The sequence below is a fragment of the Euleptes europaea genome, chromosome 8 (genome assembly GCF_029931775.1).
Source record: "Euleptes europaea isolate rEulEur1 chromosome 8, rEulEur1.hap1, whole genome shotgun sequence".
NCBI classification, from domain to species: domain Eukaryota; kingdom Metazoa; phylum Chordata; class Lepidosauria; order Squamata; family Sphaerodactylidae; genus Euleptes; species Euleptes europaea.
This window is the reverse complement of record NC_079319.1, coordinates 32,522,382-32,535,765: the sequence shown is the minus strand read 5'-3', so window position 1 is coordinate 32,535,765 and position 13,384 is coordinate 32,522,382. Positions and strand designations below refer to the sequence as shown.

General features: G+C 45.6%; 1 protein-coding gene across 1 annotated transcript; it reads left to right on the top strand.

Annotated features, from left to right (window-relative positions):
* Window positions 1-2,356: 2,356 nt before the first annotated feature.
* Window positions 2,357-11,325, top strand: FABP5 (fatty acid binding protein 5). The gene is made up of 4 exons (XM_056854429.1): window positions 2,357-2,435; window positions 6,786-6,958; window positions 10,850-10,954; window positions 11,242-11,325. The coding sequence occupies exons 1-4, from the start codon at window positions 2,357-2,359 to the stop codon at window positions 11,290-11,292; spliced, it is 408 nt and encodes a 135-aa protein (XP_056710407.1). The 3' UTR covers window positions 11,293-11,325.
* The last annotated feature ends 2,059 nt before the right edge of the window (window positions 11,326-13,384 follow it).

The following is a 13,384-nucleotide window of genomic DNA, read 5'->3' as shown; positions in this document are numbered from 1 at the left end:
CTGGTTTCTAAAGGATGGTTACTCTACACTAGCACTTCATCCCTTCCTCTCACCTCCTCCGATGTTTGGAGGACTTCAGTCTACACTGTAGGCTGACTTCAGCCAAGCGAGCGGGACACAAACTCATTCTCCCATCACACACAAACGGCCCCCTTCTGCATGGCCCTCGATCTCCCCACACACACACACACTACACCTTCTTCTTGTAAAAGAAAAGAGCAAAACTCCAGTAGCACCTTAAAGACTAACAAAATTTCTGAGCTTTCGTGAGCCACATCTTCAAATATAGTGGCTCACAAAAGCTCATCCAGAGTGATGTAGTGGTTAAGAGCGGTGGTTTGGAGTGGTGGACTCTGATCTGGAGAACTGGGTTTGATTCCCCACCCCTCCACATGAGTGGGGACGCTAATCTGGTGAACTGGATTTGTTTCCCACTCCTACACATGAAGCCAGCTGGGTGACTTTGGGCTAGTCACACTCTCTCAACCCCACCCACCTCACAGGGTGTCTGTTGTGGGGAGGGAAGGAGATTGTAAGCTGGTTTGAGTCTTCCTTACGTGGCAGAGAAAGTTGGCATGTAAAAACAAACTCTTCTTCTACTCTTTGTTTAGTCTGAAGAGGAGAAGACTGAGAGGGGATTTGATAGTCACCTTCAAGTACTTGAAGGACTGTCATATAGAGGATGGTGCTGAGTTGTTTTCTGATGCCCCAGAAGGTCGGACCAGAACAAACAGGTTGAAATTAAATCAAGAGTTTCCGTCTAGACATTAGGAAGAATTTTCTAACAGAGCGGCTCCTCAGTGGAACAGGCTTCCTCGGGAGATGGCAAGCTCTCCTTCCCTGGAGGTTTTTAAGCAGAGGCTAGATGGCCATCTGTCAGCAATGCTGATTCTATGACCTTAAGCAGATGATGAGAGGGAGGGGATCTCGGCCATCTTCTGGGCATGGAGTAGGGGGTCACTGGGGGCGTGGGGGGTAGTTGTGAATTTCCTGCATTGTGCAGGGGGTTGGACTGGATGACCCTGGGTCCCAACTCTATGATTCTATGATAATTCTTCATCCCCTGCCAGCAATTTTGTTAGTCTTTAAGGCGCTACTGGACTCTTGCTCTTTTCTCCTGCTAGCGGCAGACTTAACATCGTGATCTTGTAGAAAAGGGCAAGAGTCCAGTAGCACTTTAAAGACTCACAAAAATATTTTCTGGTAGGGTATGAGCTTTCGTGAGCCACAGCTACTACTGCAGACAGACTAACACGGCTACCCACTGTGAATTATCGTGATCTTGCTAAAGGATACAGTAACTAATTGGGAGGCCAGAAGAAAGAAAGAAAGAAAGAAAGAAAGAAAGAAAGAAAGAAAGAAAGAAAGAAAGAAAGAAAGAAAGAAAGAAGGAAGGAAGGAAGGGAAAAGAAAGAAGGAGAAAGAAAGAAAGAAGGAAAGAAGGAAGGAAAAAGAAGGAAGGAAAAAGAAGGAAGGAAAAAGAAGGAAAGAAGGAAGGAAAGAAGGAAAAAGAAGGAAGGAAAAAGAAAGAAGGAAAGAAGGAAAGAAAGAGGAAAGAAAGAAGGAAAGAAAGAAGGAAGGAAGGAAAAAGAAAGAAGGGGGAAAAAGAAGGAAGGAAAAAGAAAGAAGGAGGGAAAAAGAAAGAAAGAAACAAAGAAACAAAGAAGGACGGAAAAAGAAGGAAGGAAAAAGAAAGAAAGAAGGAAAGAAGGAAGGAAAAAGAAGGAAGGAAGGAAGGAAGGAAAAAGAAGGAAGGAAGGAAGGAAGGAAGGAAGGAAGGAAGGAAGGAAGGAAAAAGAAGGAAGGAAGGAAGGAAAAGGAAGGAAGGAAGGAAAAACAAAGAAAAAAGGAAGGAAGGAAGGAAAAACAAAGGAAGGAAGGAAGGAAGGAAGGAAGGAAGGAAGGAAGGAAGGAAAGAAAGAAAGAAAGAAAGAAAGAAAGAAAGAAAGAAAGAAAGAAAGAAAGAAAGAAAGAAGGAAGGAAGGAAGGAAGGAAGGAAAGAAAGAAAGAAAGAAAGAAAGAAAGAGAGGCAGGCCGAGCCGGCTCCTCCGCTTCCTCATCTGCAAACCGCGCCGGATTTGGAGGGCGGTGCAAAGGCTTCTGTCCGGGGCGCCGGCCGGCCGGCTGAGGGCGGGGGCGAAGGCAGGGCGCCGGGCACGGGGGCTCTGCCTGCCCGTCCCCTGGCGGCGTGGGCCGGGCCTTCCTCCACCAGCGCCCCTGACGTCGCCCTTCCTCCCCCCCCATTGGCCCTGGGCGGCAGCTCATGGGCCGGGCGGCGGTATAAGGGCCTCCCCGGCGGGCCCCCCGCCTCTCTCGGCCGCCTCGTTCCCCCAGCCCAGCCGCGCCGCGCCGCGCCATGGGCAGCCTGGATGCCTTCCTGGGCCGCTGGCGCCTGGAGTCCAGCGAGGGCTTCGAGGAGTTCATGAAGGAGCTGGGTAGGGCGCCCCGAGGAGGCGAGGGGGGGGGGGGGTCGGCGGGCGGCAGCCTTCGGCCACCCCGCGGCCGAGAGGACCACGAAGCCGTCGGGGCGAGAGGATGCGCAGGGAAAGGAGGGGGCGCGGGGACGGTTTCCTTTCCCCACGCTCCTGGGCGGGGGCAGGAGATCTCCCCCCAAGGCTGGCCAAATGACAGCCGGGGAAGGGGAAACCGGGGAGAAACCTCCTGTTCCCGTTAGAGGGGTGTGTGTGCGCGCATTTCTACCCGGAGGTAGGATCTACTTGATTCGGCGGTAGACCCCCCCCCCCCCAATGTGCAAGATCTGAGCAAGACCAGTTTGCAAGATCCGAGCAAGGCGGTCCAAGAGAGGACGTTTGGGAGGACTTTGATTCATAGGGTCGCCAGGGGCCCTTTGTGCACCGGAGGTTTCGCCTGGGATTTGCCGCTCTCCGCATGCGCGTTTTCCCCAGCCGAATTCTCCAAACTCTGCACGGGGGGCTGATGGTTGAGTTTGGAGAACGTGGATGGGGGGGAAACGGGCATCTGGAGAGCGGCAAATCCCAGGCGAAACCTCCCGGGAGGGCCCGGGAGTCGGAAGCGACTTGACGGCCCTCCACGCGCCCCCAGAGACCCCACGGCATGAAATCGCCGCCGATTTGTGGCCCGGAGCGCCGATTGACCCCTGCCGCTGAATACCACGCGTGCGGGATGTTGCGCGGCCCTCGGCCTTTTGTCTAGGTCATGCGTTGGCTGTGAGGGGGTTAATTCTCGGGGGGTTCTCTGAAATTGCAGCGACGTGACCCCGTTTCTCCGCTGCACGTGCAGGCGGTCTGCCTGGCTCGGGTAGGGGCGGAGGAGGACCGCGGAGAGGCGAGGGGAGCTCCTCCGCCCCCCTCTCCTGGCAGCGCGCTCGCCTCTCCTGGCTCATCTGCCGTGTAAGATTAAGCGCTTTGGGTCTCTGTCCGAGGTCTGCGGAGGCGTCCTGCTTTTAATAGCCCGCCGCGCACAAAGCGGCTTTTGTCCCAAGCATCCTTTTTTCGCTGGGCTCCGGGACCATCTGGGTGGAAGAGCAGGCAGCGAGGCTCTTGTGTATGTGCATGAAGAAAGATAAGGCGGGGAGAAGGGGCAGGGTCCAGGGAGGATCTGGTATATTGATCGACTGGGTTGCTTCCCCCCCCCCATCAGAAAGAGAGCAGTCGGCAAAACCTTTGCGCCCAGTAGACTTCTCATGACTTGGGATCTGGATATCTCTGCCCCAGGGGCAGGTGCACAAAAGGGTCGTCTCTTTATCGGGGCCATTTAGATCCAGTGGTCGAGAGCGGTGGATTCTGATCTGAAGAACCCAATCTGTTCCCCACTCCTCCAGGTGAGCGGCGGGGGCTAATCTGGTGAACTGGATTTCTTTCCCCGCTCCCACACATGAAGCCAGCTGGCTGACCTTGGGCTAGGCACAGCTCTCTTAGAGCTCTCAGTCCCACCTACCTCACAGGGTGTCTGTTGTGGGGAAGGGAAGGTGATGCTCAGCCGGTTTGAGTCTCCCTTAAGTGGTAGAGAAAGTCAGCATATAAAAACCAACCCTTCTTCTTACAGTGCCCTCCTAAGCAGAGTTCTATCCTTCTAAGACCTTGGAAGTCATGGGTGTGACTGTGCTTGGGACAGGGTTGTAAATGCTGGTAGAATCAGAGCCCCTAGTCAGGATGGGGCTACTTAAGGTATCCAGAAGGCTTCTTGCCTCCACTTCCATTTTTTTAAAAACAATTAGGTTTTTTGGACACATGTAGCTGCGTTGCAGTCAGTCCGATCATTGGTCTGTCACTGTTCAAACTGTCTACTCTGGCAGCCGCTGTCCAGGTTCTCTCTTGGAAGTCTTTCACATCATCTGGTACATGATCCGTTTGACTGCAGATGTCGGGTTGAAACTGGGACTTTTCTACATGCGAAGGAGATGCTCTACTGGGGAGCCATGGCCTCTCCCCAGTTTAATTTGTCACATTTCCATTTAAAGAACGAATGCTTCTTTTTTAGAATGGGAACTTTTTTTTAAACGTTGGTAAGAGGTTGTGCCCCTCACTCACCAAGAGCCCCAAATTCACCCATTTGATTTGATAAGTCTGTCTGCCCAGTTTCCCTGGGTGGATTTTTAAAGACCACACCCACCTTTCTCTCCCTATAGCTTGCGTGCGCATAGCTGGATTAAAGCTGAGAAAGGCTACCAAACACTTTATGAAGAGAGGTACCTATTAAACAAAAGCTTCTGAATTTAAAATAACTGGCCTTATTCAACTGGTTCATTTCAGCTTTTCTTAATAAGAATTGTTTATAACAATCAAATGTCCACTGAGGTTTAGGTTAAGATATTTCTGTTGGTTATAAGGAAATCATGTTTTTTCATTCATTTTGATATTCCACTGGGAAGTATGGGTGCCCCACCTAGTGAGGAGAAATGGCTATAGCTCTTTTTAAAAGAAGAAGGGTTGGTTTTTATATGCCAACTTTCTCTACCACTGAAGGGAGACTCAAACCAGCTTACAATCACCTTCCCCTCCCCACAACAGATACCCTGTAAGGTAGGTGAGGCTGAGAGAGTGTGACTAGCCCGAGGTCACCCAGCTGGTTTCATGTGTAGGAGTGCGGAAACCAATCCAGTTCACCAGATTAGCGTCCACTGCTCATGTGTAGAAGTGGGGAATCAAACCCGGTTCTCCAGATCAGAGTCCACTGCTCCAAACCACCACTCTTAACCACTACACCAGAAGATACTCTGTTATTTATAAATATTTGGCTTTGGTTACATTGTTGCAGGACTGGAAAATACTTAACTGTTGAAATGTTCTTTGTCACAGGAGAAACAAAATGAGCCTACCTACTATTATATTTATGGTTTGTTTTTTTTAAAAAAAAACATTGAATAGTGTACGCATTAGGGAGGAATTAGTTTTGTACTGCACCTGATTAGGGAGGAATAGTTTTGTACTGCACCTGATAGATCTACCGGGCTCTACTGTGTTTTGAAGGCAATAACTTCAGCTGAAATTGAATCTGGGAAGAATTACAGTTCCATGAATTAAAACCTGTCTCATCAGAATCTTGCTGCTTTCTATACTTGGGGTTGAGTACACCACATGAAGTTAGACAAAGTTAGCTAAACCGGCTTACAATCACCTTCCCCTCCCCACAATAGACACTTTGTGAGGTAGGTGAGAGCTCTGAGAGAGCTCTGAGAGAACTGAGACTGACCCAAGGTCACCCAGGAGGCTTCATGTGTAAGAGTGGGGAAACCAACCCGGTTCTCCAGATTAGAATCCACCGCTCTTAACCACTTCACCACGCTGGCTCCTCTGCCATCCTAAGCAGAGTTACACCCTTCTAAGTGTGTAAGTCAGCTGGCTAAGAAGAGTATAACTCTGCTTAGGATGGCACAGCAGTGAAGTGGCTTTTCTGGTAGAAATGTCCAGAAAATTCTCCTATTCAAATTTAAACAAATAATTTAAATAATCGGTTCTTGTAGGTTATCCAGGCTGTGTGACCGTGGTCTTGGTATTTTCTTTCCTGATGTTTTGCCAGCAGCTGTGGCAGGCATCTTCAGAGGAGTGACACTGAAGGACAGTGTGTCTCAGGGTCAAGTGTGTAGGAAGAGTAATATATAGTCAGAAGGGGGTTGGGTTTGAGCTGAGTCATTGTCCTGCAAAGCATTAAAGGTAATGTGCTAATCATTGTCCTGTAAGTATCAAGATAATGTGCTAATGAGGGTGTGGTATGTTAATGTGGAACCAGTGATCTGTTAACATGTGGAATCCAAAGCTAATCCGCATGGCTATTGTGGGCTGTAGTCTTTGTTAGTCTCCATTAAGAGGATATGACCCTGCTGAAGCACCATATCTTGCAAATTCCTATTGGTTTCCACAGAATGAGATGATTGCAATTTTGAAGGCAGGGGTCATGGTGAATTCTCCTATTGTATTATTAACCTCTCTCCAGGAAGGTGTCTGAGGAGATTATAATATGCAAAGTTTTGGTATGAGAAGATGTCTTCCGTCCCTTTTATTGCATAGTAAAGGATAAATAACACATTACTCATGTGGATTCATTTTATTTTCTGGAGGCTAATACAAATCTAATATATAATTAATTATAGGTGGAGCCAGAACTCATGTTCTAATATGCTGAGAGTCTATATAAAAGACCTGTTGGACCTGTAAGGTGGAATAAACTAACCTTGAGCAACCTGTTTCCTGGGGTGCTGCACCAAAGCTGATTCACCAAATTTCTTTTTCCACCCCATACTTGATAATTAAAGTTAGGTAATATCTTCTCAAGACAACACAATGATTGTGCCTTTACCTTTGTAGGTGTGGGCATGGCCATGAGGAAGATGGGAAATATGGCCAAGCCAGATCTTATCTTCAGCCAGGACGGAGATACCTTCAAAGTGAGAACAGAAAGTACCTTCAAAACATCAGAATTCTCCTTCAAATTGGGAGAGCTATTCACTGAAGAGACGATAGATGGCCGAAAAACAGAGGTAATTTTTTGCAGATCATGTGAACCCGGCTGCCTTATACTAAGTGATATTGCTGGTCCATTTAGTTTAGTATTGTCTACTTCTAACTACACCTCTCTAAAGTCTCTGGCAGAAAAAAAAGGTCTTTCCCAACACCTTTTTCCTAAAACTTTTTAGTTGGAGATAGTAGGGATTGAACTGGAGATATGATATGTGCTGTGCTACTATGCCATGTCTCTTCCCCAAAACCTTCTTACCAAGAAGTTTTGAGGGATGTCTGCACCAGCATTTGACCTTGAACACAACAGAAAGCTGATACCTGACTTCCTTTCTGAGTTTTGTCACATGGGCAAGTGAAACAACTTTCTTCACAATTATTGTACTGACATCTGAAACAAGGCTCAGGTATGCATATTCTTCCTTGAGTCTTTGAGTACACGGTGCATTCCAACTCAATTGCTATCACAATTGAAAAGTTATGTACTAATCAAAATTTAGATACCAAAATTATGAAAGCTTATGAAGCCTTGCCCTGACCTGGAAGGCCCAAGCTAGTCCGATGTTGTCAGATCTCAGAAGCTAAGCAGTGTTGGTCCTCGCTAGTATTTGGATGGGAGACCACCAAAGAATACCAGGGTTGCTATGCAGAGGAAGGCAATGGCAAACCACTTCTGTTAGTTTCTTGCCTTGCAAACCCTACTGGATCACCATAAGTCGACTGAGACTTGATGGCACTTTACACACTCACTCACACACAAGCCTTATTGCTGTGTATTTCAGGCCTTCTGCATTTTTGGCACCCAACAGGTCAAGCCTATAATGAAATGCATTGCTTATTCATTGCATTGCAGATTGCTTATTCATTGCATTCATTGCTTATTCATTGCATTACAGATAGGGTGGTTTTAGTGTCCATAGTAGATAGGACCAATAGAAATGATGTTTGTGGGAACATGTTACTCAGCGTGTCATATCATTTGTCTAGTGTATCCTGTAGAGGCCCTTGTCAGAAACTTGATGTTGACTCAGAATACCCAAGATATTATCGTGCTCAATGTAGAACATAATGTTGGTATCTAAATTTCAATTAATACATAACCTTTCAATTATAATATGTACATCTGAGCCTTCTTTCAGGGAAAGGTCCTGGCAAATAGCCAATATACTTCTGTGTACTGAGTTTTGCTGTTAGCCTGAGGTAATGTTGTTCATCACAACACTAGGAAGAATTTCTCGGTCTGAAAAATCACATAGCTAGACAACCTTGTGATGTAACACAATGCAGGTAACGTTTGTCTGATGATGAAGGCTTTTTAAAAGACCATCAATTTAGAAAGCATCCAGTGGGAATGAAGTGAGATTTAAAAGAAGAAGAGTTGGTTTTTATATGCCAACTTTCTCTACCACTTAAGGAAGAATCAAACCAGCTTACAAGCATCTTCCCTTCCCCACAACAGACACCTTGTGAGGTAGGTGGGGCTGAGAGAGTGTGACTAGCCCAAGGTCACCCAGCTGGCTTCATGTGTAGGAGTGGGGAGACAAATCCAGTTCACCAGATTAGCGTCCACCACTCATGTGTAGGAGTGGGGTATCAAACCCGGTTCTTCAGATCGGAGTACACTGCTCCGAACCACCACACCACATCTGAGCACTAATCTGGAAAAATCCATTGACTAGTTCAGGCAGGGTCTTCAACCTGACCATTCAGTGATACAGAGCAATAGTGCCAAAAAGAAGGTTGGACCAGTCACCAAAATAAAGGAGAGCAAAAGAAGCTGATGGTACAGTGGGAAAGTAAGTGGTTTAATAATAGGATGACCCCTGTGTGTTTCACACATTTTTTTTGTCAGGGGATTTGAAAGTAAAGTTATCTCAAAAGTTTTCCCCAAAGCACCTGAACAACAGCCCTGAGAACTGTGTTAGTCTTACGCGTACTGTTATCTTGAATATCCAACTGTTCATGTATCCTAACAGAGAAATTTGTTGCTACGGATAAATCTACAATAAGATGATGAGGGGGAAGCTTGTAACCTATCTTTCCCTCATCTCAAAATGATGGATGTTCCCAAATTGGTTTATCAAACTGTTCTGGCAAATTTGGCTGCAGGTTTTTTTTTTTTTTTTTAATCTTTGTGTTTTTAATCTTGTTAATTAGACTGTTACGTTTTTGTGTCCATCCAACTTTGTTTTGCGTTGTTAGCTGCTTTGTGTCTAAGGAGATAAAGTGAGACATAGATGTTAAAATAAAGCATCTACCTTTATGCAGTTCTAAACCAAAATGATTCAAAAAGGTTTATTTTGAGATGCAGGTGGCACCCTGTACAGTTCTTAACCATTTACAGTCTGTTAACTGCCACTGTTGTGTTCTTTCTATTAAAATAAAAAGATCTGCAGCTGGAGACATGGAAGATCCAGAGCCTAGGTACAACAATAATCGGAATATTATTGTTAGGCAAACTAACACGGTTGCTGTAGGTAGCAGATTTGGGGGCATCATTAAGGATGGTGGTGTGGGAGACAGATCCCACCCACGAGTGACTGGGATGTTTTCCTGCAGAAGCCCCTTTGAAACAACCAGGAGCTAAACAAGCACTTTATTTTAATAGGGCGTATGCCCCGTGACGCAGAGTGGTAAGCTGCAGTACTGCAGTCAAAAGCTCTGCTCATGACCTGAGTTCGATCCCGACGGAAGTCGGTTTCAGGTAGCCGGCTCAAGGTAGACTCAGCCTTCCATCCTTCCGAGATCGGTAAAATGAGTACCCAGCTTGTTGGGGGTAAAGGTAACATGACTGGGGAAGGCACTGGCAAACCACCCCGTAAACAAAGTCTGCCTAGTAAACACTGAGATGTGACGTCACCCCGTGGGTCAGGAATGACCCGGTGCTTGCACAGGGGACCTTTACCTTAATTTTATTAATGCTGTATTCCTAGTGCAGTGGTTCTCAACCTTTTTTGCTCCATTCCTCCCCCCCTTCATCATTGTTCAAAATATAATTCCCCCCTTCCCAAGATAGTCTAACTCAAAAAACCAATCTTACAGGACATCACACTTTGCTAAATAGTGGTCCCAATTCCCCCCATGGAACCCTAAAATCCCCCCCTGGGGGGGGAATTCCCCCCTTATTGAGAACCCCTGTCCTAGTGGATTGTTAATGTGTTTGTTGAATGTTCCACATTGAGCACGAAAATATCTTGGGTATTCTGAGGCAACGTCAAGTTTCTAACAAGGGCCTCTACAGGATTTTTTAAGAGAGGAAACATTTCAACAGTTGGGGGCGGTAATTGAATGTATCATTCTTCAATAACCATCAATCATCCTGGGGAACTGCATTTATCTATTGTTTGTATGCATCTTTCTATTTTTGAGTTGTGTTTTCTGAGTACTTTGTGGGAGGAGAAGGTATTAGTCACATCAAAGAGATGGATTACTTGGATTAAGGAACACTTTCAGCTCTTTGTAGAAAGAGTAACTGGGCTCAGCTGGAGCCCTAGCTGTTTTGTGAACTGGGTGGAAACTAAAATTCTCAGACATGTTTGATTTGGCATGTAGATACAAATAATAAAGATCTTTGAATTATGAGGAGAATTTTACCACACCCAATTAATAATGTTCTTAATCAAGAACGTGGTAACACACTACTCAACACGCAAACGGATGCTACAAATGACCACTGACTAGGACCCCGTGGAAGTTAATGCTTGAAAAATGTTAGTTTATTGTCCATTTCTTTCAGTCTCGGGTATATATTACAGTGAAGGATTGGGAACGTGGGAGTTACAGTCTGATCACTCTTTCCTTTCCTTTATGGAAAATTGCTGTTGCTTTTCTCGAGGCCTTCAGACAGGTCAGGTTAGAAATCCAGGTCATTAAGGAGTTAACTGAATACCAAAGTTTCTGTATTCCTTTTGCAGACCGTTCTAACGTTAGGTGACGATAACGTGTTAACCGAGGTCCAAAAATGGGATGGTAAAGAGACCACGATAACAAGGAAGGTGGTAGATGGGAAGATGATTGTGGTAAGTGGAATGTTCTCTTGGTTTCCATGCAAAATTAAGAGCAATAGCAACATGCAATACATTTCTAGCACAAACATTCATCTGTTCTACTGTGCATCACAACAAACCAGAGTTTAATTGAAGGCTTCCTTCTATCAAAACCTTCAACTTTCATGTGCAGAGGGTGGAAGGGAGGATGAGAACAACTGTCTGTGCCCATCGTGGGCAGACAGGTATCTCGTGGCCTCTGCTTCTATACCACAGAGACCAAGAGAAAGACTTATGGATGAATTTTCTTTGTTTTCCAGGAATGTGTCATGAATGATGTCAAATCTACTCGGGTTTACAAGAAAGCATGAAGACCCTGGTCCCCCATTTATATTGGGAGCTGAGTAAGGGGCAGTTTAGTTTAAGGCATAAAGCTAGTCAACACTCCATATCATCTCTCATCTTTGTCTCCCCACGTCTTTTTTTAGCATCTTGAAAGAATCAGTACTGTATGCAATTAAATTTCACATCTCTTATGTATCTTTTGAGAACTATTAAATTTGAAGTATAAGATGTGATCTTGTAACTGCGTTGTAGTTTTTGGAGTATTTTTTGTCTTTTCACTCCTCAGATGAAGGGTCTGAAAAATTATAGCTGTTAAATAGTAGAAATGACCAGCTAGTTAAGATACATTCTCTGCATGCAGGCCAAATATAATATTAGCATCCCTTTCTAACATCATTACCTGGTAATGGTATTTAAAGAGCATTTTTATACATATTTGTCATTGCTAAATTGCTCTTTCTCTTCTATAGTGAAGTATTAGTGCTGGTCTTAAACCTGGTATTTGTTTCGTTGAAGGCTTTCACGGTCAGAGTTCATTGGTTCTTGTAGGTTATCCAGGCTGTGTGACCGTGGTCTTGGTATTTTCTTTCCTGACGTTTCGCCAGCAGCTGTGGCAGGCATCTTCAGAGGAATAACACTGAAGGACAGTGTCTCTGTCCTTCAGTGTTACTGTCCTTCAGACACTGCCCTTCAGTGTTACTCCTCTGAAGATGGCTGCCACAGCTGCTGGCGAAACTTCAGTAAAGAAAATAACAAGACCACGGTTACACAGCCCGGATAACCTACAACAGGGGTGGGGAACCTTTTTTCCGCCAAGGGCCATTTGGATATTTATAACATCATTTGCGGGCCATACAAAATTATCAACTTAACCAAGTCCCAAGCAGGCAGCTGCCCCAGATGACCCCCCAGGGTGCGGGCAAGCAGGCTGGCATCCAACCGGTGGTGCACTCGCCCACCTGGTGGCACAGGATGGTCTGTTGCACCAGCCGGGCATAGCGGTCCAGTTGCACACTGGAGTTGCTCCTGCTCTGCATGGTCGGGGCTGGATTCTACAGCCGGCTCCTGCCACCTCTGCCTGCAGGTCTGAAATGAGGACATACTGGCTAAGAACTCGTCCCCCCCCACACACACTCATTTTGGCTCGGCCTTTTAACCCCTCCATTGTCGCCACTTCCACCACCAGCCAGTCTTAGATCCTTCTGAGCTAGAGACCTGCCAAAACCCACAAAGGGCCAGACTAAATGATTTCGCGGGCCTTAAATGGCCCCCGGGCCTGACGTTCCCCACCCCTGACCTACAAGAACCAACTGGTATTTGTTTGTTAAACCATTACAGAAGGCATTTAATTTCTAGGGATGTATAGTGCTTCAGCAGCCATCTTAGGAGTTGTTCACCGAAAGCATTTAAAAGAGAGCTGGATAAATCTAAATTTATGAAAATTTTAAATCTAATGTTTCAGGTCTGGCTCACTGGGAATCTGTAAAGTCTTCTCCAAATATGGCTACAAGGGAGGGGGGAAAGAAGGAAGGCAACATTGTGGGAACCCAAGACCCATGTAGCTGGGCAAGACATGTGTCTCATTTTCATAGAATGTTTTGGTTGGATCTAGTGAGGTGGGGGTGGGCAGAGGAAATCTGTACCTGGGGGTATGTAGTATTTTTTTTAAATAGCAGTCCTACCTCCAAAAAATGGGATTTAACCTCTTCCCCTTGTTAGCACTACTTGAAGTGGGATATTGGATATGGTACACTTGTGTCAAGGGACTAAGAAGATTCTCTGATGTGGTGGTTCATTTGAAGGCTTTGCGCCAGTTTGAAGGTCTAAATAACCATACGAAAAGGACAACTTTTTTCCATGCTAGATTAACTAGTGTCTGATCTTCATCTTCCTGTGTAGCTCAACAATGATTGTTTTTCTGAAATATTCCTTGCTTGGATTCAGTTCTGACGTGTTCTTGGTTAGTGGTACATTGTACTCTGGATTATGCAGGTTAATTTGTAGAACATAGGTTCCTTCCTCCATTCACAGTCCTACCTCAGCAGATGGAATTCAACAAGGATTGAACATCTATAACAGATATGTAAATATTTAAACAAGTAAAAATGAATGTATTTT